The sequence below is a fragment of the Tetrao urogallus genome (assembly GCF_951394365.1).
Source record: "Tetrao urogallus genome assembly, chromosome: 17".
Classification (NCBI taxonomy): Eukaryota; Metazoa; Chordata; class Aves; order Galliformes; family Phasianidae; genus Tetrao; species Tetrao urogallus.
In genome coordinates this window covers 11,374,160-11,398,757 of record NC_136830.1, presented here as the reverse complement: position 1 = coordinate 11,398,757, position 24,598 = coordinate 11,374,160, and the positions used below count along the sequence as shown (strand labels likewise).

The 24,598-nt window shown below is 47.0% G+C and overlaps 1 protein-coding gene across 1 annotated transcript; it reads left to right on the top strand.

Annotated features, from left to right (window-relative positions):
• Positions 1-416: 416 nt before the first annotated feature.
• RNFT2 (ring finger protein, transmembrane 2) lies at positions 417-23,851 on the top strand (the record flags this gene model as incomplete). The annotated part of the gene is made up of 9 exons (XM_079543746.1): positions 417-499; positions 2,893-3,371; positions 4,316-4,392; positions 5,878-5,978; positions 8,444-8,597; positions 18,114-18,263; positions 21,629-21,694; positions 22,713-22,814; positions 23,717-23,851. The coding sequence occupies 9 exons, from the start codon at positions 417-419 to the stop codon at positions 23,849-23,851; spliced, it is 1,347 nt and encodes a 448-aa protein (XP_079399872.1).
• Between the last annotated feature and the right edge of the window lie 747 nt (positions 23,852-24,598).

Genomic DNA, 24,598 nt, shown 5'->3' with positions numbered 1-24,598 from the left:
AATGCTTATACATCTTCTTTTTTCCCCCTCAGTTTTGCTTTTTATTGCTCTGCAAGTTTCTTCACAAGAGGAGGAAGGCTGCAGAGAGCACACACTGCTCCACCTCACAGCTGGAGCTGCCCTGCGGGATGTAGGGCAGGCCATGTCACCGTACAGCTGCACGCCCTGGGGAGCTGCACTGTGCTGCAGAAGGAGGTCTGCCTCATTCCTGCCCAACATGGAGACCTGTTTGCATGTGCTCTCATTTGCCATCTGAAAGCTGTTTCTTCACAAGTGTACCGAGAAACAACTGCAGGCCTCTCTTGCGGAGAAGCAGATGGTTTACACCAGCCATGTCACCAGCTGAAGAGGTTTCCCAGTTCTCTGGCTCAGTGGATCTCTGTTAGTCACGCTGGAATCGCTGACTGGCAGCGTTGATGTTGAGTGTGCTGTGTTTCAAGGTGTTGAGGAAAATGCAGAGACGGCACAGCAGCAACACTGACAGCGCTCCTCCTGAAAGGTACGTAGCATCACCCAATGGCCTGGGCTGAAAAGGAGCACTGTGCTCATCTGATTTCAGCCCCCTTCTATGTGCAGAGTCGCTAACCATCAGACCAAGCTGCCCAGAGCCATATCCAGCCTGGCCTTGAATGCTTCCTCTTCAGTTTTTCCTACCTTTTCCTCTGCAGGTGGCAGTGTTCTGATTTAAGTGTGTGGTGCATCTCTTGGTTTTGGAAGACAAAAGCTCAGAAGTGAGACAGACAAATACTTCCTGTGTGTGGGATACAGCCAGCTTTTCTGCTTGGGTTTAGAGACAGATTTACTTTTCTCTTTCAACTGCTGCCAACTGCAATGTTTCACGTTTGGTGATGCACTGTGGTATGCATGCAGACAGCTGGCTCAGGCAGCAGGATGTTTGAGGCTCTGGAAGAGCAACCCACAGCACAGTGCTGCAGGGGTACTGAGCACTACCAATCCAGAAGGGTCAATCTGTATGAGCAGAGCCTTCATTAAGAGTTGGGGTGATTCTTTGTGTCATCCCAGAATCTGCATCTAGCTTCACGTACTTGAAGATTTAGATGCACAGTACTCCTAATTCATTTCTGTAATTATCACATCAACAAGGGAGGGTTTGCCACTCTTGTTGTTCTGGTGCTGAATGTCCCCTTGTGTTTTCCCAGAGTTAGTGTTGACTTTTTTTTTCTCTGAAGAAGAAACTAATCTAATTAATGAGACTAAGATAGAACTAACAAATTGTATTGCTTTGGCTCAGCTGAGATTGTAAATGAAAGATTTGGATCACAAACAGTTGCTAAGTATTTTCTGCTGCTTTTGCAGGTAGAGGTAAATACATGTCAGTGATGTAGGCTGAAGGCTTTCTAACCACAATGAAATGCTGTTGCCACTGACACTGTCACTTGGTTAACTTCATCGGGCTCAGCATTTCATCCATGTCTGTTTTTAATATATGCCTGGTTAGTTCCTTCCTACTGAGAAGTCGTGTGCCCTGGTAGTGTTGTTGCAAACAATACTTCTGTGTTTATCTGTCCCACCCAATGTGTTTATGTTCCAGAGGTAGGCACAGATCTGTTGTGTTCTGTCTCTGTCTTGTGTCTGCATCCCTGCGTTGTAACCTAGGTGTGAGATCCAACATCTGGTTAATTTGAACCAAAGAGAAGTGTGCCTTGTCTTGTTGACTTGACTCCTTGCTGTGGAGAGACACTGGGAATGGGGTGTAGCTATAAGAAGCCTTATGAGGAGTTTACTTAGTGGGAAGGTATGCCCAGAGAGGTTTGGAGCTGTCTCTGGAGTCAGATGAAGGCAGTGCTCTATGCCCTGTGGGGAACCTGGGGAGGTTTCTGAGCCCATGGGGGAGAGAGTGAAGGCCCTGTGTGTGCTGGCTCAGCCTGTGACCACTGTTTCTGAAGCTGGAAATCTCCAAGGCTTCACACCAAGAGAGATGTGCAACGTGCCTTACTTGTGGGCTTTGCCTCTTGCTGTGCTTTATTTATTCTTTAGTCTTCTTTTGCAAATTAGAGAGCTCTCTGCTGTCTGCAGGGCGTTTACTGCCTGAGGACCCTTTCTGTGTGTTGCTTCTGTTGTCCCCTTTCATCCAAACTTACCACATGTTCAGTACTGCAGCATTGGGCTCAGGTGAAGAAAGCATATTTTCTTTTGGTGTTAGGGTGAAGACATCTAGAACTTTCTTTTGGAATCTGGCTATAATCTATGCAACAAACTTAGTAACAAATCAGTGCCAGGACCAATTCTGCCCACTGCCTGGTCCATCCATGAGCACATCCGTGTCTGTTTGGCTGAGAACACAAAAATAAAACATTTTTTTTCTGTGATTCAGGAATATATTTTTGTATTTGTTGGATTAGGGGCACACAGGCAGCTCTCAACACTTGTCTTTTCCAGCTGCCTCTCTCCTTTGCACTGCTGTTAGGGACAAGCAGTGACCACCCCTAAATAAAGAAGGAATACCTTGGGGGCAGATCATTTCTTTGAATTAGCATGATTGATTTGTTTCTATGTAATCAGTCCTGTCTTGGTTGAGCTGTGGGAAGGTCTGCTGTTGTTTTTTTTTTTTTCTATAATTTTCTTTAAATCTTAAAATTGCTATAGATGCTGAATTAGATACTAGATGCCTTATTTGTCTGGTTCCTCCAAAGGGAAAGGGATGGTCTGGGGGCTCCAGCCCTCAGAGGAAGGAACTGGTGCACTGTGAGCAATGCCAGCCCCTGGATCTGCAGCTGTGACTTTCCAGGAGCAAATCACATCTGTTACCTGCAGAACTGCATGTCCTGGCAGTGCACGAAGGCGATGTCAGGATGCTGTTAGGATGGCGCTGCGAGTTCTGTGGCACACATTTGTATTCCATCACTTTTCTCTCATCTCCTCCCTTTACAGAAACCGGAGCCAAACGGTCAGTTCTGAAACCAGCGTGGATGAAAGCGGAGTGTTTGAAAGCCTGAAGGCTGAGACTTCTTCACCACAGCAGCTGTTCTCCGGCCTGGCAGGAATCCCCTCGGGATCCATCACAGCCACGCCGTTCCAGTCGGGTTTGGTCCTGGGCTCTTCAGCAGGAGGTGGGGAGGTGTTCATTCAGATGCCGGCCCCAAGGGAGGAGGGAGCGGGCCGCACGGAAGGAGCCCCGTTTCACCACCGCCAGCAGCCCCATCATTTCCACCACAGCCATCACCGCGGTGCGTCCCTGCTGCACATGGCGGGAGGGGACCGACACGGGCACGCTGAGGAGGGCAGTGAGGAGCAGGCTGGGACCCCGGCACCGGCGCTTTCGGAGCTGAAAGCGGTGATCGGTTGGCTGCAGAAGGGCCTTCCCTTCATCCTCATCCTCTTGGCTAAAGTCTGTTTCCAGCACAAGCTTGGTAAGCGGCTGTCCTTTTGGGGCTGTAAGGGGACTAGAGGGTGGTTAGGAAGTTCTGCCTTGCTGGGATGTCTGATGCATTTATCCCCATGGCAGCGTCTACAGCACGAAGGGGACACATTAAAATGCATGGAATAGCAAGCTCTACTTTTTCACCTGACTTCCAATGCAAGCTGTTTTCATCTGTGTCAGTCCCATCTGCTCCTGTCCTGATAAGTGGGAGATCCTTCCCGTTCCTGTTCCCAGTTGCTACTACAGGGGCTGAGGATCAAGCCCAACAGCATCAGCAGTTACAACTTGTAGTCGACATCTTCAGAGTTCCCTAAAGAATATGCTCTAGTTTCTATATTGGAGCTTGAGCATTTCGGCCCTTCAGTGGTCATGTAAAATGCACTCACCAAATCCTTCTCTTCTGTGACCTGGTTTGTGTGGCATGTCTGAAGGTCCTTACTGGGTGTAATGTGCTGAGATTATCATCATAGAGAAGCCAGTAATGCTTGAGTTTACTCTGCTTATAACCCAAAACCACCACTGATTTATGTCTGCAAAGTCTTGTTCTTTAAACTTGGTATTCTGTATCCTTTTGATAGCGTGCTCTGTGCTCTAGGTGCTGCCAAACTGCTGCTGTAATATTGTCTTCCAGCTGATTTCTGCTTGCCCAGTGCAGCCACAACTTGCAGCACTTCTGTTGTCCTGTTGTTAGCAGAGACTGTACTTGGCTGGCTGGCAAGCACTCATTGTGGTGTCTTTATTTCAGTTCAGCTTGTATTTGAATTTTGTGAGGCCAGACTGACGTTTTTCAGTTGCTTATTTATTTTAATTCCTGGTGCATCCAGAATATTACTCAGTAACTGTTCTTCAGAGCTCAAGGTGCTTGTATCAGATGGCTTAGGGCTGAAGTTCCTCCTGCATGGCCATGTATACTCACAGTGCCTTTCCCTGCAGGGATTGCTGTGTGCATTGGCATGGCCAGCACATTTGCCTATGCCAACTCCACACTCCGAGAGCAGGTTGCTCTAAAGGTAAGCACAGCATCTTGCTTTCTTTTGCTCCCAGGCAATGTTTCTCTTAGTACACAAAATGTCTATGCTGAAAATTCTTTTGCAACATAGGGTTGAATGCTGTTGTATAGATACAGGTCTGTCAGAGTATGTGTCCTGTGCCACAATTCTCACTTCTGCCTACTTCTCCCCATTGATGCTTTTGGGAAAGGAAGTCATAGAAAAGCAAGAGAGGGAAAGTCAGGGAGGTGCAAACCTGCTTCTGGTTCTGCCACTGGCTGGCAGTGCTTCATCAAGCACTTCTCTGTGCCTCAGTTTCCCATTGTGCCCAGTGGAAATCAGTGTCATTAAATAGTAATGAGATGTAATTCTCTAGTGTTTAATTGTTCAGATTAAGGATTTGCAGGTGTGGTACTTGTTAATGTCTCTATAATGCTGTCCTGATGTTAAACTTAGAATATAAAGAAACTGGGGGATTATCTCAGTTTTTACAATCTTCAGTGTCAGCAAAATAGTTCAACAGCACCAAAAGCACAAAACAAGAATTGCTTTTCTGTATGCACAAGCATACATTTATATGTACCAGTAGCAGTGAAATAAAGGTGATAGAGTGCCCAGGGAACAGATAAATTGCACAGTTGTGTAATAGATTGCTGTTGCCTTGCACTTTGCACCTCTGTCTTTCTCGCACTGTGCCCATTAATCTGCCTGCTTTAAATCTCAGCCTAACATCCCTGGCTGTTGAATAGCTACAAATAGCTCTATTCTTAATGCATCTTAATAAAGCTGCTTTTTTTCCCCTTCCCAAGAGTTTTTTTGCTCTCCAAAATAACACTGGGCCAAGACCCAGGACAAGATCTTCTGCCTTCCAGCTTCCATCCGTAATGTTCCTCGTGCTTTGAAATGTAAAATTTGTACTTCTTCTGACCTTTAATTATTTCTTGAGTCAAAAATACATGTTCCAGAGCCTTCATGTATTCAGACAACATTCATGTGCTGCATGAAGCAGTGGGCTATGCTACCTTTGGTTTAGCTGAGCCTTCTAAGTGACTTTGGGTAGATCTGTAAAACACTCCTTTCACAAAGTACCATTCCACACAGGTTTAGGCTCAGAACTGCAGTATAATATGTGGAAGTGACTTCCTTTAAACTGTGTCTCAAACTGCATTTTAAATATCAGGAGAATTTAGATGTCGCCAGAAAGATCCCAACTTTGAACACCACGTTCTGCAAACCAGGCTGTCGTTTCCACCAGTGTGTTTGCATTAATTTCTCTGAAGTTGCTCTATTTGCAGAGGTTGGGTGATGAGAGCCCTTTCTGCTTGTATTGTAAGTGTCTTTACTCAGCAGCCTGTTTGTGAGTCTTAGTCCCATGTAAATAATTAATTCCTGAATTCTCAATTGCATGCCTGGATCCCCTGGGTTGGCCCTGCATTTTTCAGCAGCCAGGAGCTCAGTGCAGCCCTCGAGGCTTGGAATTTATGTTCTCTGCTTTTTGTTGCTCAGGAGAAGAGATCAGTATTGGTTGTCTTCTGGATCTTGGCCTTTCTCACTGGGAACACCCTGTACTTGCTCTACACATTCAGCTCCCAGCAGCTGTACAACAGGTGGGCAGAATTTACATTGCATCTGATGGCGGTGGGTGATAATTGCCAGGCTGGAAAGGAGGAAGCCCACTTCTACTCACTCTTCAGGAAGTGTGGGTGCTCACTGTGTTTGCTGTCGTTGTTACACCTTTGTGGTACCTTCCAACGCAGGAAAAGAACATGCCTATCACTTTTATCAGAGGACTATGCCCCTATCAGTAAGTGACATAACCAGGTCTGAACGAGCCAGCTGTGATGATATGCTACAGTTTCTGCTTGAAATACATATACTTGCCACTGAAATACAAACACTTCTTAGCATCAAAGCAGGTTGGATAGTTTTTCATAGCAGAACTTTTCCATTTTGAACGCTGTGACTGAATGTAGGGAGCAGCTGTTGGAAGCAGATAAGAATGGACCAACTGGTTTGACTGGTCCTGTCATATTTTCTTTTTGGTCTGTCCAACTTTTATTCTGTTACTGGAGATAAGCTGGTCGTGAAGCAGCTGTGTGTTACCTCACTGTACTCAGCACTTGGAGGCATCTGGGTCTGGTGTGATTAAGATGGGCTCAACTTTCAAATTCTGACTGAAGCAATTCTCAAATACAGAGGAGTTAGTATCCATGGATTTGGTTCAGTACTATCCCTGCAAAGATACTTAAGCAAAGAGAGATTAGTGGAATAAGTAGGAAGAAATGAAGCAATTATCAAACCCAGTCACTTGAGAAAGTAGTTTTGGCTCTTAGTTAACACCGCATGAATTATCTTCCCAATTAGAATATTACTTGTCCCACTGGAAGAAACTTAAATTTCAGAATTAAAATATTTTCTGGAGTATACAGTGCACATAGTATGCATCAGTTGGGCTATGGCTGGACATCTCTCAGGTATGTTCTTTCTCTCACTTAGTTCATTGCTTATCAGATTCTTCCCACAAATACTGTCTGTGCAGTGGAGGAGTCCAGGTCTGCAGTCTGCACACCCCCCTGGTTGCTTTTGGAGTTGCTCCTAATGAATTAGGGTTTCATTATTGGAAAGTTGAGTTTGTAAAGAAGAGAGAGAGCTGGGAAGTTATGCATATGTAGGTAAGAATGAGAGGTGATGAGCTGTGGGATAATCTCCATGCAGTTTATGGGGGACACGAAAGAGGTATGGCAGAAAGGTGTGAAGGTGCTCAGAAGAAATTTATTGCACCATAGGGAAGCAACGTGGCTTTAGGAAGCAGGTTAAGGTTAAGCTCACGAATAGAAATAGTTTAAAATATGAGAACCCTGAAATACAAGGGTTTTGGCAATCTGGGACCATCCTGCACACTGTTTAGGGCATAGTTTATTAAGAGTAAACAGTCTGGGCAATCACTTACTGGAAAACCCCTTCTTGCAAGTGATGTGTTGGTGCACAGGGGGACCTGTGCCCGTTCACAAGACAGGCCTGTGACGTTAGAAATAACTGTTTTGTTTTTTCCTTCTTCCTCATTTATTTTTCAACTCCTGATTTACTTACTCTTTACTCGTTTCTAGTGCATAAACAGTAGTAAAGTCTCTGATTCTGTTTTTGTTTTAGGGTTTAATTTTACCTGTTGTGCTGTGCCAATGTTGTGAGTATTTTAAATTCATGCTCAGGCTTATCTTTCTGGGTTGTCTATTTTACCTTTCCTTTCTTTTTATTTTATTATTTTTTTAAATTTTTGCTTTCTACCACGAGGCTTGGGTAGGGAAATACCGTAGAGAGGAATCCTATTTTTTCAGTGGGAGTAGAGTCCAGACCTCATGGCTGCGTGAAGCTGTGCTGTCCTGCACTCCCCTTCTTTAAAGACCAGACGTTCAGCCCAGTCAGTAGCACTAAGCAAAGACCACTGCCTTATGGAGCTTTGGTTCAGGTGAGAGCTGCTAACTGACAGCCTGTGAGCCTGTGACAGAGCATGGCCCTCCTGGAGCCCTAACCTTCCTGCCACAGTTCTGCTGTGTTCCCTTGTCACCCGCTCGTGACAAGCACAGCTGTACAGACTGCTGCCCCGAAATAGCTCTGCCTGTGGTGAGGCTGCTTCCATGAAGGAAGACACGGTGATCTTGAGTTTGGCTGTGACTTTCCTGTCCAAGGAACCGTACTAAAGAGCGAGGCCTCAAGGGAAAAGCTTTCACAGTCAGGACTGAAGGAGGACTGAAGGCGCTGTTGTTACACCAAAGGCTCTTTTTTAGTGGTCGATTGCAGGTTTTAATGCTTGAAATCTCAGAAATGGATTCTGTACGTGTTTGGGTCCTGTGTTCTGATAGCAGGCAAGCCTGCTGGCCTTGGTAGAAATGGGCAAGAGGCCCAGAGGAACCGTGGGACTAATCTGCATGTCTTATTGCTGTTGCCCTTGAGAACTTCACTGTGGTTCATGGGAGTTTCTCTGCCTTTGGCTGATGATGGGTAGAGCTGGAACCAAGAAGCTTAAATGAGGTTCTCCTCGTTGCTATTTGAACTTTGTTGTCATGCCTTTCAGCCTTATATTTTTGAAGCCCAACGTTGAGAGATTGGACTTTTTTGACCTGATGTGGATCGTGGGGATCACAGACTTTGTGCTGAAGTATCTCACCATTGCACTGAAATGCCTGATTGTTGCCCTGCCTAAGATCATCCTAGCTGTCAAGTCAAAGGTAAGAGCCCCTTCCCTTCTGGATCCACGGATGTGTATCTTTGATAACATGAGGTCTTTACAACATGGGTACGGCCAGAAATACGGGTGGAAGGGCAGGAATCAGGAAACCTCTGATGAAATTTTAGCAGAGTCACCTGGCAGTAGGTTTTGGGTTTTGAAAAATCACGGACCTGAGCAAGGCTTTGGTAATGCCAGCAAGTGATTGAAGGCCAGAGAGAGAGGTAAGCATTGCTTGAGGAGTAAGTGCTAGCAGTGAGATAACTGCTTTTCTGATGGCTGCTGCTCTGTTTTCTGAGCTGGCTTTGTCAGTAGGTTATTTCTGAGGCACAAATTTCTTATTAACAGGAAGAAATTGCAAAACACTCCTCTTCTTTCCACTTTGGGTCAAAAAAATAACTTTGAAATTGAAGCTACTGATACCACGCAAGATAATGCCTGTTCCTGTCATAGTTGAAGAAATATTTTCAGTAAACAATTAAAATACTTCAATAAACCACACACAAACCGGGCCTAACATTTTAAACCTCCTCACCAAATCTTTTCTGAAGGTATCCTTTCATACATTTGCGTATGCAGATTTTACTCTTCGCAGACCTACCACGTTCTGCATCCTTCCACGTGCAGTGTTTCAGTGGCCAAAGGTGGCAATGCAGACTGTGGGCATTTGGTGAAGAAACTTTCTGGCAGCTGCTGGTATGGGAGGTGGATGCAGATACCATCATTAATGGATGAAAGTCCCAGGCAGGGCACTTAGGGGATATCTAAGCCGGGAATAGTTTTGCTTACAAATGACATGGGTGGCAGGGGAGTTGAGCAGTTTGTTCCTGCACAGCAGGGCTGTTTGAGGTGGTTATTAATTTATTTCTGGCAATTGTCCAAGTCCTCTGTGTTGTTTTTTGTTGTTGTTGTTTGTTTTTTTTCCCCCCCCTTCTTCTCCTATTATTATTACTTTATTTGGGGAGATTAATGTGCTGGGTCAGAGCATAATCCAGCTTGGGGAGGGGAGGAAAAAAAAATGATGTGAATAGTCTTCCCAAGATAAATGGCAGCATTGGAAAAGGTTCACAGCCTTTGCTTGCTTGTCTGAGAGCTATCCCAAGTACTCATTAATCCTTGTCGGGAGAGAAGAAAGAGAAGGGGGCTTTATTTGCAGCTACAGTGGGAGGCTGGTAAGATCACATCTGTCAAGGGCCTGTAATGATTCAGAGCACAGATGCTTCATTTTTTAATACCTTTTTCTGGATGGCAATACTTCTCACTTTTTTTTAAAGTGCCTTTTTGTCTTAGGATGTTGCTGATGGTCTCACTGTCCCTTGACATCTGAGACTGCTGTTACCTACTGCTATGGATCTGGATTTGCTTTTTATCCTGCTCCATACACTGCATCCATTAGGCCGAGCAGGGATGAGATCTGGTGTAACAAATTAACCAAGATCAAACCGGGATGGGAGAGCTCCAAGAGAACCACAGGGTGCCACAGAAACCATCCCTGGTAACCACAGAGCCAAGCTCTTTCCCTGAGCCCTCCCCCAGCTTACCTCCACAAGCCAGCACAATTCTACTCATCTTATTTGTCAAGTGACTTTTTTATCCCCAAATAAGCTTGTTGTGAGTTAAAACAGTTCTATTGCACTCTGGACATTACCTTAACCAAACTCTTACCAAGGTACTTGCCACCTCCTGTCTTAATATTTATCAGATATAGAGTTACTGTCTTCCTCCCCAAATGCTTGTGTCAGTGTTTGTGCTGGAAGCCTAGCCTGTGTTTTGTGAACTGGATGGCTGTTCCTTAATCACCACAGATAGCAAGCTGTTGGGGAAACAACTTTGTAGGGTAGAGCTGTAAGGTCGTAGGCTCTTTTTTTTTCCCCAGGAAATATTCACCAAGGGCCTCTCCATGGATAAAGCTGGCAGCTCCTTATTATGCAAGTCCTGAAGTGGGGATTACTACGCTGTCAGGGACAGAGTTCAGTGCAGCAGCATTTGGGATATAGGTATTTAATCTTGAATTTCCTTGCATTATCTTCTTGCTGGTGGTAGTAAATGATAAAGTTTGCCAATGGGTGGAATATCAGGGGCTTTGATCATTCCATGGTCAGCTTCAGAGCAAGCTCTTCAGATGTTCCTCGTCTGGGAAGTTCAAAGGCACTTTGAAAGCCAGTTGGCTTTTCATACTGCTCCTTGAGATTCTAGTCTCTGTTGTATTGTTTTCACTGATGCTTGCATCGTTTTTTCTTGTGATACGTTGCCTCTCAATGTCCTTCTCTTGAATCTCTTACTTCTCCACATCCATTGTGACTGAAGCAAGATCAGATTGTTCTTCCTCTTACACACTGAAACCTTTGTATGTCCTCTCAGTCTTCTCTGTAGAAGAAACAATTATTTGAGCCTTTCCTCAGACTCATTCATTCCAGATCTTTGTTTTTCTTATTGCTCTCTGCTGGACTCTCTTTGTTTCTTTACTGAATTGCACCCCATGTTTTACAGACCATTTCTCTATTCTGTCAAATGACTCTGGATTATGAATCTTTCTTCCAATGTACTTCTCAGTTTAGCCTCAACTGCACGTTTGACAAGCCTACTTGGTTCTATCATTAAAGTCATTAATGAAAGCAGTGAGTAGTATCAAATTCCACTTAGCTCAGATGCATCTTTTCATTTGGACAGTGAACATAAAAAACTTTGGCTAGAGCAGTTCTCCCAGTCTCAAGTACATGGTCATGCATTGTGAGTATGGCCCCATCACAGGAAGGGCAGCATTTGGTTGAGGTGACATCAGTAACCATCTTGGATCCAGTACAGATTTAGAAGGAAAAAGTAAAAGGGCTTCTCACTGGCAATGGAAATGAGCCATGGAATGAGTTAAGTTGAAAGGGGCCTTAAAGATCATCCAGTTCCAACCCCCTGCTGTGTGCAGGTCACCAACCAGCAGCCCAGGCTGCCCAGAGCCACATCCAGCCTGGCCTTGAATGCCTGCAGGGATGGGGCATCCACAGCCTCCTTGGGCAACCTGTGCCAGTGCCTCACCACCCTCTGAGTAAAATATTTCTTCCCAGCATCCAACCTCAATCTTCCTTCTTTCAATTTAAAGCCATTCCCCCTTGTTCTGGCACCATCAGACCATGTAGAAAGTCAGTCTCCCTCCTGCCTGTAAGCTCCCTTCAAGTACTGCAGCACCTCAGTGAGCTCTCCCCGCAGCCTTCTCTTCTCCAAGCTGAACAAGCCCAGCTCCCTCAACCTTTCTTATAGGAGCTCCAGCCCTTTGCTCATCTTTGTGGCCCAATTCTGGACCTGCTGCAACAGCTGAAGGACAACCTGAATTTTCACCGTATTCAGAATGAGATTTACTAAAGTGTGAACTCATAACTGAGAAAAAACAAGTTAACGTTAAGATGAAGAAAAAGAGGTTTGTCTTTTCAGTTTGAATACAGACAGCAATGAACATTTTGGGCCCAGAAAAGGTTAACAGGAACCAAAACAATACTCATTGCTTGAATGCAAAGCATGAAGGCTGCTGTATCTACCCAGGGTTTTCCAAGCTTGAGTATGTTAGACACAGAATATCTTTGCACGTATCCCCACCAAAGGAAGAATGGAAATGTAAAAACATCACAGAGTTTCCCAGGTTCCAAACTAGCCTGGAAAAACAGAGATGCCAAGAAAGTCATGGAGAAAGAATAGTGTGTGCATAACAGAAAAAAGCAGCAAAGAAAGGAAAGTAACCCAAATCAGAGTCAGATCTTGTACCTCTGCACTGGAGAGAAGGTGGTGAAGCTGGTTAAAGATGTCCCTTCACCCCAAGAGCTGTGTTGTACCCTTCAAAGCTCAGTGCAACTTTTAATGGCAGCTGGGCTGGCAATTTCTTTGAAGCTTGGCTCCCACCCTGTATATTGAAGGCTGTCCATTAAAATAAGCAAATAAGATCATTTGGTTCAATGTAAAATGAATTAAAGTAAATTAAACTGCAGGAGCCATGTGGCCTGCAGCAGCCTGCATTGTTGTGTGCACGTAAATGGCAGCTTTTCATTTTCACTGCTAAGGAATGACAGCTTGAGGGGGGTGGAATTAAAAACAAGGAAATAAATAATAAAAGGACATTTGCCAAAGATTTCTGTTTAGGAAATCCCAGGTGCCTGCAAGTCTCCCATCCCCTCCTCATGGTGCTGTCAGCAATCTAAGCTGATATCCTGGGGAGCGAAGAGCAGCGTGGGGGTGGGGTAGAGAAGGAATAGCAGGACAAAAGAGCTGTGTAAGAATCTGGGATATGCAGGGGAGAAAGGCACATACCAGGGGCACTGTTATCCAGCAGTGAATAAATAAGTCAGAATTTTCACTGTGTTTTCTGTACAGGTGCACAGCCCAGTTACAGGAACACAGGGAAGCCCAGAGCACGTCTAGAAGGCTGGAAATTCACGAGGAAAACAGTAACATTTGTTGAAAGCATAGCATGAAATTACTGTTTGAGTAAATACTTGTCTGTTCTGCTTGAAAGATGAATCTAGACATTGCAAATGAGTTTAAGGCCGGGGTCATACTAGCATTACTCATGTGAGGTTTGTTCTATAGACTGTTCAAGTTGCATCAGTGGCAAATGTATGAACCAGCACTGAGTGAACCTCACTGCATCTCTGGGAATGGCTGCTTGGACATTTTTGGTTGCTTAGTTTTGTGTCTTTAGTTCTGTTTGTTTGTTTGTTTTTTCTTTGCTTGCCATCTCAGCAAATTTGGTTGGAAAAAACCCCAGTCTGTGTGTGACAGCCATTCTTTACATAACTTTGCACTCTGACTTTGGACCAAATGCCTTTTTTCGAGTGCAGCCCAAGTTCCCTGGTGTAGGGTGGTTACAGCTCTATTGTGGAAGCTGGTTTAATTTAGGGTAGCCCCAGTGCTGTTCTGTGTAAGAATGGAGCATGCAGATGTGTGTAGTTGTCATGTCACCACCTGTTTCTGTCTCTGTGAACAGCCCTGTATAATTAAACAATTGTTGTAAGGCAAATAAGCACAATGGTTCAGGTTTCCAGCAATCTGCTTCCATTTTCCATCATAGCTCAGCACCATGAGATACCATGGCTCCGAATTTTGGGATGCAGCCTCTCACTGGTCAGACTGACCTGTCCTCAGTCACACAGAGGACTTGTGTGCAGAATTGTTAAGTTCCTTGAGCACCTAGCTCACCTTGCAGACTGCATTCCTCTAGAACAACCCATCACATAGAACAGGTCCCACTGGATCACGGGGGAGGAGGAGCAGCTTGCTGCTGCCACAGCAATTCCTCTAGGCTGCAGCTCTTCCAGAGGCTTATGTTAAGAGGAAAGAAGCCCTTCTTTCATCCTAGGGCAGAGTATGATGAAACAACTAATTAAGGAGCTGGTATCGTTCCTTTCTTCATACTCGTGGAAAAGAATTGTTGCTTGGAATGTTTGTGTCCTCTGGATGCTGTTCATCAAAAGCATGGAGGCATTAAAACAAGTTGCACAAGCACTGGGAGTAGGAACAGAAGCGGTACGGTACAAAAAATCCCCAAGTATGGTCTTCCTGTCCCTTGTCTGGTTGGTGCCAGAGTTAATCTCAGTCTCCTCCAGCAGTGTGTCTAAATTGTGGCTAGACAGGCAATGGCCTGTCCTCTTGTTATCCTCTCCTTGAGGATCTTGGATGCTCTATGGGGAAGCTCGCTCAGAAATGGATTCACTCTGCTCAGAGAACACTGCGTTGCTCCTTTAGAGCCACAGGAGGTCTGATGGTTCCATAAAGACCTCCCTGTGCAGCTGCTTTAAGAGATCTGTTGAAGGAAGAAAGAAACTGAAGCCTAAGCGCTGAGAAACTGGGACTCTTTCTTCTCTCTAGCAGGCTCTGGAAGTCACTGCTGCTCAACTTTAAAGAAAGCAGTGCTCTCAAGCACCTTCCAAGTTTAAGTTCCCAGATTAATCTGTCTGAGGTGTGGCTGTCAGAGGTGCTGTACACTAACCATGAAAATCTCCTGGTCCTTCTAGACCCACTTTGGAATTGATTCTCATCAGCCTTGCCTGGATTTTCACCAGCATCCTCCATGTCACAGTGCTGTTTACTGCTCCTTCCTTAAAGTGTGATTTGAGATCTCAGCAGAGTCTGCTCTCCTCTGATCCAAATTGCCAGCAGGTCTCGAAGTGTTTCTAGCATCTTCCTGCCTCAGTGTATGTCCTAATGCTGCTGGCAGCGGAACAAGTGAGAGTTGGAACTTCCCTTGAGTGCTAATCACAACTTACAGTTGCCTCATTGCAACTTCTCTCACTTCTTTTACATCCCGTTTTAATTCCGTGGTGTAAAGCCTCTCTCCGTTTCCTTCTGTGGAAGCACATGCACACTTGTGCAAAGCCTGATGTCAAATGAGAGCCCAAAATCAGTGCTTGGTTAGCGTGTGTAGGAATTAGCATTGCTTCTGCAGCTGTAACTGCCCCCCTTTGCTATGTGTATATTACAATTAGTTTTTTAATTACGTGATTTCATGTTATTTTTTTGTAAGACCTTCATCCATCAGCAGTGTGGGATGCTGTATGCCATGGTGCTTAGATTTATAGTGACAGGTCAAGAGGGAATGGTTTTAAACTGAGACAGGGGAGGTTTGGGCTGGATATCAGGAGGAAGTTTTTCATCAGAGGGTGGTGAGGCACTGGCACAGGTTGCCCAAGGAGGCTGTGGATGCCCCATCCCTGCAGGCATTCAAGGCCAGGCTGGATGTGGCTCTGGGCTGCCTGGGCTGCTGGTTGGTGACCTGCACACAGCAGGGGGTTGGAGCTGGATGAGCACTGTGCTCCTTTGCAACCCAGCCATTCTATGATTCTATGGGTTTCCATGAAATAAGAGAAGTCACCTGAAGGAGAAGCAGTGCTTGCCTTACCTGCAGTCATCGTTTCAAAGCAGATCCGTATAGGAGCAGTAATTGTACTCACGCTTAAGAGAACATACAGTTCTTAATATGGATGAAAAATAGCAGAAGTTCAAGATTTCACACAATTCAGCTCAGAAAACTTCAGCCTGGATAGCCAAGAAATAACAGAGCTGAAGAGCAGAAGGCAGAATGGAGCACTGAGTGCACTTACAGATGATGGGCGCTGCCTGCAGCGGCTTCCAGCTATCAGAAGACTGTTTTGCTGCTGAAGTTGTGGCTAACAACCTTGTTTTGTAAGCTTCTGGCTCAGAAGATCACAATTATCCTCAGCATGGCCCTCTGCAGAACCACTTTCATTTCCTTGGCTCTTTCCCTAGCTTAGAGAAGGGCTGGTGTTGCACTGGGATGCCTGACGGGCTCTATCTGTAAACGTTTACTGTAGCACTGATTCTCTTCTCAGTGCTGCTCTGCTGCCCTTGTGCTGCTCTCCCCTCCTGTGATCGCTGAGCTACACAGGGCCTCTCCTAAGGGCTGAGAGGTGATGGGAAGAGGCACAGTGCCTTGATTGGAAACCTCCCTGTGCTCTTGTGAGGGTGCTAAGCAGTCCTGGTACATTGCAAGCTGCAGGTTCACATCACAGCAGGGAGGAATTAGTGAAGCTTTGTCAAGGGTACAAGTTTTGTGGCTGGAAAACGTGGAGTTTTGTCACTCGTGGCACATTTGTTTCGGAGTCCTGCAGCCGTTGACCCACCTTCATGTGGTGCTGCGGGCTCAGCCACTTCAGTGTCTCAAAAAGCTTTGAGGGAGAAGAGTTTCAGCTTCGTCCTGATTTCAGCCTTCAGAGGACAGATGCCCCAAAATCCATCTGATGCAATGGGAAAGCAAGCAGTGACCAGGGCCAGCCCGTCCTGCCAGGGAAACGAGGCCGAATGAAGGATGCTGAGCCCAGCAGGAGGACGGAGGAGCCGAGCAGCTGGCAGCCTGCAGCTTGCTGGTTGCTTTCATCAGCGCTGGCTGAGCAGGGGGAGGTGGGGAAACGCCTGCGTGAAGGGAAGGAAACGGCAGTGCAGTCATGAGCGGGCTGCGACCCTCTGTCACAAAGGCTCCAGAAATAACCGATGATGGTATGGAGGCACGAGGCCCTCAGTGCTCATTTAATAAATTGCTTGCGTTCAGGCCCACGGATTGTCGCCGTTACATTTTTGCTCCGTGATGCCACCTGGGATTAACAGGGGGGGGGGGAGAAGAAGAAAACAGCCCAGGTCCGTTAGCAACTGCTGGTGTGACCTCACTCCCTGTCCCGGGGGGGATATGAGATCATGAGAATGCCAGAGCTCTCCGAAGGATTCGATTTGCTGGTATGGCCGCCGAGTGATCTCATCCCAGCCCCAGGGAAGGGCGCTGGCTGCTGCTGTCCTGCTGGGCGGTGGGGGTTCATCCCACCCCACATCTCAGCAAACGGCTGCTGACCCGAGCTGACACCAGTGATGACAAAGCTAACAGGGACAGCACAGCAAAATTCCAGGGGAATTTCCCCCTTCTCCCTGTTAGGATCGAATAGAAGCTGGCATTAAAACATTTCTGTGGTCTGGATAATGTTGTTACGCTTTAAGCGTAGTTCTGGGCCCACAGCTTGAAGTGACTTGCTGTGCTGTCGCCACTTCTCCCTCTTAGACCCTGTGGGACAGAAGAGAGATTACTCCTTACTGAGGCTGGGAGACCCCCACCCCTTTGTCTACGTTAAGGTCCTCAGGAGAGTTTGCCTTGCTGCATTTGTGGCATTCAATCCGGTATTGGGATAAAGTTTGCTTCAGCAACTCTTTGTCTGCACCTGCAGGCACAACTCAGCCTTTCCCTTATGGAAGGGACCCCGAAATATCATCTCATCCGATCCCCCATCCAGAGCAGCAACACACACATTAGGTCACGCAGGAGTGCCTAGGAATTTGTTGCAGTTATTTTGCTTTTAGCAGACAACATCCATGGGAACCCCACAGTGTGTTGCGTGGAGACTTCTCTGATTTCTGGTTCTGAATCGGAGAAACAAAGGCATGGGAAAGGGGAAGGAGGAGAGGAAAAATGGGCATCTTAGAGTGTAACGTGCCTTCACGTGTTCTTCAGAGCCAGTGTAGACATCCCAACACCTGAATGGTAAGGGAAGGATGCTTACGCAATTAGATTCTTAGGGATGGTCTGCAAAGCCATCATGAAGATGGTGTCACCTTGCATTTAAATCTCTGCACCTTCGGAAGATGTGTAGCTTGAAAAAGATCTGTCTTGTTTTCCTTTTCTCATTACTGATAGTGTCTACATTTTATATATGTAAACCTGTAAGCCTTAACCCCTCCTGCTAACATGCTGTACAGGTATGCAAGAAGATCTACACCCATAACCTGCTCTAAAAGCTTCAGATTCACAAATGTAAAATAACAGCTGGATAAGTGAAAGAGCGAGAGGAACAGAAAGAAACACTGCAGTTATCCTTTGTAGGCACCAGGTTAGGTGGCCACAAAGATAACTGCATCTCACGAGTCCTTGTGTGGGGTAGCAAACTGCATAGGTGAACACAAGTCCTATAAGCTTCAAGCTTTGCACCTCTTAAATGTTCTTCTTTGGATTTCTTGATACTGATCACCTTTTTTTTTACAGGGGAAGTTTTACCTGGTTATTGAAGAGCTGAGCCAGTTGTTCCGATCCCTCGTCCCCATCCAGCTATGGTACAAATACATCATGGGAGATGACCCATCCAGCAGTTATTTCCTAGGAGGGATCCTGATCATCCTGTACAGCCTCTGCAAGGTGAGCAGCGCCTCGTTAACAGGCAAGAACAGAGCCAGAAGCACAGCTGGGGGGAGAAATGCACCTCTAGATGTTGCCATCGCTGGGCAGGAGGGGAAGCTGCAGCTTGGCAGCCCTGTGCTTCACTGCCAAAACATTCTGCTTCAGCACTGTATGGGCAGCGGTGAGCTGGAGGGAGATGTGTGACTGCTCGGCAATGTTGCATCAGGCTGATGAAGTCATTGCTGCTCTCTAATAGTCTTTATTCTGTGAAGGCTAGCAGAGAATGACAGCAGAGCCGTGGGGGGCCACTATTGGAAGAGAGCTTTGCTGTCTCCAGGCTTGTAGATTCAGCACCACGAGGGATTGCTGCAGTTAAGCTTTTCTCTCTGTCTTGTGAGAGAGAGCAGCTATTCTGTTATGCACAGCACTGAGTGCAGCAGGCAAATGGAAGGACTTCCAGGGCCTGCCTGGATAAGCAGGCAGTTCTCGCCCCATTCTAGGGGCTGGCATCTCTGAGACAAGTCGAGGGTCTCAGTGACAGACAAATACAACTGATGTTTTCTCAAAAATAACGAGGCATAGAGTCTGCCTGTACAATTGCAAGCGAATAGGTGTGACTTTAGGAAGGCATGTCACAAACCTGAGGTCTAGAAGTAGCTGTAAGTCTCGTTATGTCGGGGCAGGGCAGCAGCTGAAGCAAACAACGGATGCACTGTTATCCATTCCCCTGAGAAGGTGCAAGTAAGTCTGGCTTGCTGCATGTTCTTTTCAGCATGGGAAAAAGGGCCTGCGGGACTGAAGAACTGAGAGAAAAGTCTGAACCTGCAGAGCTGAGAGCTGGTGGGTTGCTGAACCATGTAACTATCCAAGGATGGCTCGTAACCCGAGATGAGCCTGCAGCTACAGGAGTGGGCCATGCAGCCCCTGCTGCCAGGGCAGGCAGAGGAGGTCGTGGGAATCTGTTGTGTCCAAGACAAGGCAGCATGCTGCCAGAATAAGGGACACACGATGTCCACGTGATGGACGGGGATTCACTGTGTGAATCTCCCCTGGGGAACCCCTTGCAAGGCTTTCTGGCCTTGTGGGGGTCAGGAAGACAGATCACAACACAGGGACAGGCGTCAAGTGATCTGTCTGGCATCCCTGCTTGTGCAAGAGAAGGGACGACTGCAGAAGGGCAGCTGTCCTGCACTTCTACATGCTATTTCTCTCATCTGGACAAGTCATTGTCCAAGAGCGTTGGGGCCCTCCTGCTCCTGCAGAGCACAGGTGGAGGGACAAGGGCCTGCGTGTCCCATGTCAGCATGTGGCAGCAGCTCAGCACAGCACGTGTGGCCAGGTTAGGAGTAGACCTGTGCCTATTGGAGACTCTGTTTGGAAATGAGAGAGAAGAGCAGGGAGCATGGTCCCAATGCAGGTCATGTAATAGTAGGTACGTGCATCCCATTTACCATCACAAGAGTTGCAGGTCTCCTTCCTTGCCGGAGACGCTGAAAATATACCCAAAGGAGTTCACATTAGCAAAGCCACAAACCACATTAGAAAAACCACAGAAGCCAATTTAGCACTCAGACCTTCTGTACGTCTGGCAAAAGGCCAGGGCTCGGCTGCATCCCCTCTGCCCACACAGAGCACAGTGGGAGCTGTTTGGGTGCTCTGAGCAGACCGTGTCAATGGAAACCTCTGATTTTTGTTTGTAAATAAAGGCATTGAGCTCTTACAGTTCTCTATCCTGAACAGAAGCACCAACCGAGGGTAGGAGCGATGCTAGAGGGAACAGATACCATGTGGTGTGACAGTGCTTTGAGTTCTGTCTCAGGCACGAACTCTTCAAACTAGCAATACTATAGCTGCTCTTCTGTTGACAGAAGTGAGCACTTGTTGGCTGTGAACCCGATTTGCAATCCACCTGCCAGAAGGATGATGGTGCAACATAGGCTTCAGTGCATGGGATGTGAAAGGGACTTGTAGGACACGCATCTTTTGGGGGTACAGGAAACTGGAGGAAAAATAAAGGAGGGGAAACAGGTCGGAAGAACAGGAGACATCGGAGCCAGAGCAAAGCCATTCACATTACAAGCAAAGCAGCCAGAGAAGGCTGTGGGCTGTGCTGTGGGAGGGAGCTGATCCCCATCCTTGTTAGAGGAGAAAAAATCTGTAGTAGTCGGCAGCCTCAAGTGCTAGTTGCTGACTGGAAGCATTACTGGAAGGACCCTGGGAGCTCTTTACATGCTGACTGGAAGCATTATTGGTGCTTTCATTTGATTCCACATCTATTGCTCGATGATCTCATTGGCATTCCCTGCAGTGAGCCCACTTAATCATGCTCAGAAGAAAGCCAAGCCCAGGCATTTTGGTGCCTCCGTGCTGCTACTCTGCTGCCACTCCACACCTTCTGCATCCCTGCCCTCCGAGCTCCTCACCCAGGTTACAAATGCAGGGGCCTGTTGTGACATCTGGCCTTTCTCCTGGCTAATGCAGAACTGTTCTCTGCCCAATTATTTCTTCTTATCTAGTTCATAGAGCCCTGCCAGCAGGTAGGGAAGATGGCAAATCAGATTAGGTTTTCAGCTGTTTTCCCTTTTAGTAGTAGTGCTGTGTCTTCTTCACTTGCCAGTGTCTCCTCTCTTGCTGAGCCCTATGTGTGTAGAGAGCTTATCATGCATCCTTTCCCCCATTCCTGTACTTCTTTGCCAAGCTGATAATATCTACATCTTTCAGTCTCTGTTCAGAAGTCATTTTCTGCAGCATTACTTTCTGCCCTTTTCTGATCTGTGGGTGCTGGGAACTCATTCCCTTCCTGGCTTTTAAGGTTTCTTGAGGCGAATGGGAGCAAGCCATCATCGATCCTGCTTCTCATTCCTCGTTCTGTTGATGATATTTAATCACTGCACTCCTCTCCAGCTGGACAGGCAATTCCCACTCCTTCCCTCCTAGCACCTGCTGGGCCCTGCAGTCCCAAGCTGTGTGGCGGAGCCTTGCAGCCCTGGAAATCCTCTTTTCCCCACAGGCCGTTTCCAACCCTTGCACATTGCCCTCCCTCTCTCTCACAGCGGACTGGGCATTTTCTGGCCTTATTTCTGGGCTTCGGATGGGAAAGGGTCCGCATTAGGGTGGGCACATTGCCCTACTGCAATGCTCTGATCTCTGCTCCTCTTTCTGCCCTGTGAAGTCTTTGAGCTGTATTCCATTGCTGCGCTGCTGGTTCACTTTTACTGCATTCCATAATTTCCATGGAATATTTTCAGCACTGTTCTTGCTTGGGATCTTTCCTCCCTCCAAGGATTCGTTTGCAGAAACCCTGCCACACATTTCCTGAGTCTCTGAGTTGTGTACATGCACATGTCCTGAAAAATATCTGCTACCAAATGTCTTTGTTGCAGTCTTTTGACATCTGTGGCCGCGTGGGAAGTGTTCGGAAAGCACTGAAGGTCCTTTGCACCCCCCAGGTAAGCGGTCATCGGTTTCATAAGTGGAGCTTTCTCACTAATGAGTGACAGAGTTGAAGATAGCTCAGTGTTACAGAACCAAATCAGAATTACAGAATCAAAACAGCACGTTGTCCATGGCTGGGTAAGGCAGCGTCCCTTATCGGGGAGACTGGGAACCCGTTCTGACATCTGCCCTGTCCTGTTTGTGGTAGAGAGGCTGCTGGAAGCCTGGACTGCCCAGTCTGAGTGGGAGCCCTGTGTGGGTGAACCCACCAACGCAGAGCTTCACAAAGCTGGCAGTGCTTTGAGCTGCAGGGCGTGAGGAAGATGTTAAAGCAGTGGATGCAGTGCCTGATGTGTGTTGCCATTCAAAGGGATGCTGCAGCACATGGAAATTGCCCCCCATGTAGTGCTGTACAGTACTGATGTTCAGATCTGCTGTGATTTGTATTTTAAAGTGTTAAAACCAGAGATGTAGAGGAAAGGAATGTAACATAGTGGAAGTTTGTTGGAGTTCACCTTGCTTGTCCTGTGGGTTTGTCCTGGGTTTTTATCCTCAGCATGTTTCCATTCCCCTTATGATAGTGTTACAGTGGGAGAAGCAACATTTACCTTCCAGACCCCAAAAAGGAGAAGTGGGACACCCCAGGTGCTGCTGTTCCCCTTCTGTTGTCTGACTTGCTAATAGTAACGCCTCCCACCATCTAAACACCTCTGCAAATGGTGCTGAATTAATCCATTCAGCTCCCTGTTGAGCTCATTAAATTTCATTATCATTACTCCACAAGTGGAAATGCTAAAAGATGGAGTCGGCTTGAGGGGGAGACAAGGCAGAACACGGGATGCCAGGCTGCCCAGGTTCTGCATGCTGGTTCCCAAACCTCTCCTCCCCACACGCAGTGGAGCAGCACCACTTTCCTTCCCGTGTCTTGCAGGAAATCTGAGTGTGAAAAGCACTGCGTGCATTCTCAGCACAAACCAGATCATCCTCAAACCTTTTGACAGTGTTATTTTTTCCCCCCATGGTTCCTAACAGACCTACGGGGCCCGTGCCACCAGCCAGCAGTGCAGTGAGGCAGGGGACATCTGTGCCATCTGCCAAGCAGAGTTCAGGGAACCTTTGATCCTTATGTGCCAGGTAAGACCCCAGCTTCACACATCGCCTTCCCCTGCTGGCATTTCTGCAGCTAGGGAGAGGCATAGCCAGCCTAGACAATTCTGGCAGCTCTTGCTGGGCACTACTGGGTATAGGATATCCACTGAGTATGTATATATTGGGTATGTGCTGGGTATAGGATGTCCTATTAGATATATCCCCTTCTGATAGCCAGTGATTCATGACAGCTGAGCCATATGAACTCCACTCTGTAGGGTCTGATTACAGCTCTTGAGATGGAAAAGATCAGCCCTGCAGTCCCAGGACTCCCTGCTGGCTGTCCAGACCTTGGATCTGGAATGCAGCATGTTTCTATCTGACCCTTGGAGAGGTGGCAAGCCAATAAGCCTACTGAACTGCTGATAAGTTAGCAGGAAATTGGGACTGTGGAAGCTACTGGGAGCTGTGAGCAGAAACAAACACTGTGAGGGGCAGGAGGCAGAAAGGAGGTTGTCTGAGCTAAGCAAAGGGTTGTAAACTAACCCAGTGCATTGGGGGTGGAAACAGGGTAAAGGAGAGTTAGGGTGAAAGCGTGCTTCTATTCTCAGTCATTTCATTAGAGCAAATTTCTTGGGCTCTTTTAATCCTTTCTAGAGATACAAGAGATAGAATAACATAGAATCATGGAATCACAGAATTGCTCAGGTTGGAAAAGACCTTAAAGATCAAGTCCAACCACAACAAATACCCTTACCTCTGGGCAAACTGGTGTACTAACAACGCTGGGATTTGTTTTTCCTGTCACCCAAGGACTGCTAGTTGGGTTCTCTTTCCCCATGAACCTAAATGGTTGTTGCTGCACAGCCATACTGTGGGGCATGCACACGTAGGGATGAGCACAGACCTGCTGCCCGTGTTGTGACAGCGCCCTTTTGTCTCTGCAGCACGTGTTTTGTGAAGAATGCCTCTGCCTCTGGTTTGACAGGGAGAAGACCTGTCCCCTTTGCCGTTCTGTCACAGTGGAAACCCTGCGCTGCTGGAAGGATGGCACCACCTCTGCTCACTTCCAGGTGTATTAAAGCCAACGCATATCACCCAACAGAATGACCTGCATGGAGAGAAGGAAGACCAGAACATCTGCTGACCCCGTGTTGCTATGTAATCACCTGCTTGTTCTCCCAGCACTCTCTCTCCAACAAGCGGTAGAGCAGCAATTGTTGGTGGCAAAAAAGTCATCCTCCAAGGCAAGGGAGATGTGCTTCTGTTGTGGTGACCTCCATGGCTGAGCTACAGCCAAGAATTCTCCTTGAACATACGTGGTTAGAAACTGATTGCCTTGTTTCCTTTTTCCTGCCCTTCTAGTAGGGGTAAAAACTGCACGTAGTAGGAGGCTGTACTCCACTCCCCACTGCACGTGTGTGACCTGGTACACTGGAAAAAAGCTGTCCTTCTCTGGCTGTAATGTCCTTGAGTTTGTGACCTCATAGCATTTCACAGTTGCTGTTACCTTTGAGAACAATTCCAAACCCCTCTTTAGAACCACGTTCCCAAAGACTCTTTTGGGGCTTGGAGTCGTGTCACGTCCCAGTGGCTGTTTCTGTGACTGATTCACAAACTGTGGTGCAGTGTTGCCATCTTCCTGACGCTTCCAGGAGCTCCGTGCTGGCGGAGCTGAAGCTGATGCTTTCTTTCCTTGGGAATGCTTTTCCCCTTTAGTTTTCATGAGGGGCTTTCTGATTTCCTGGCAGACGGGGAGAGCCGTGGGGGGCAAAGAGAGAGTAAAGTCAGGTTTGGTTTGAATGTCAGGTGCTAACTGGGCCAAGCTC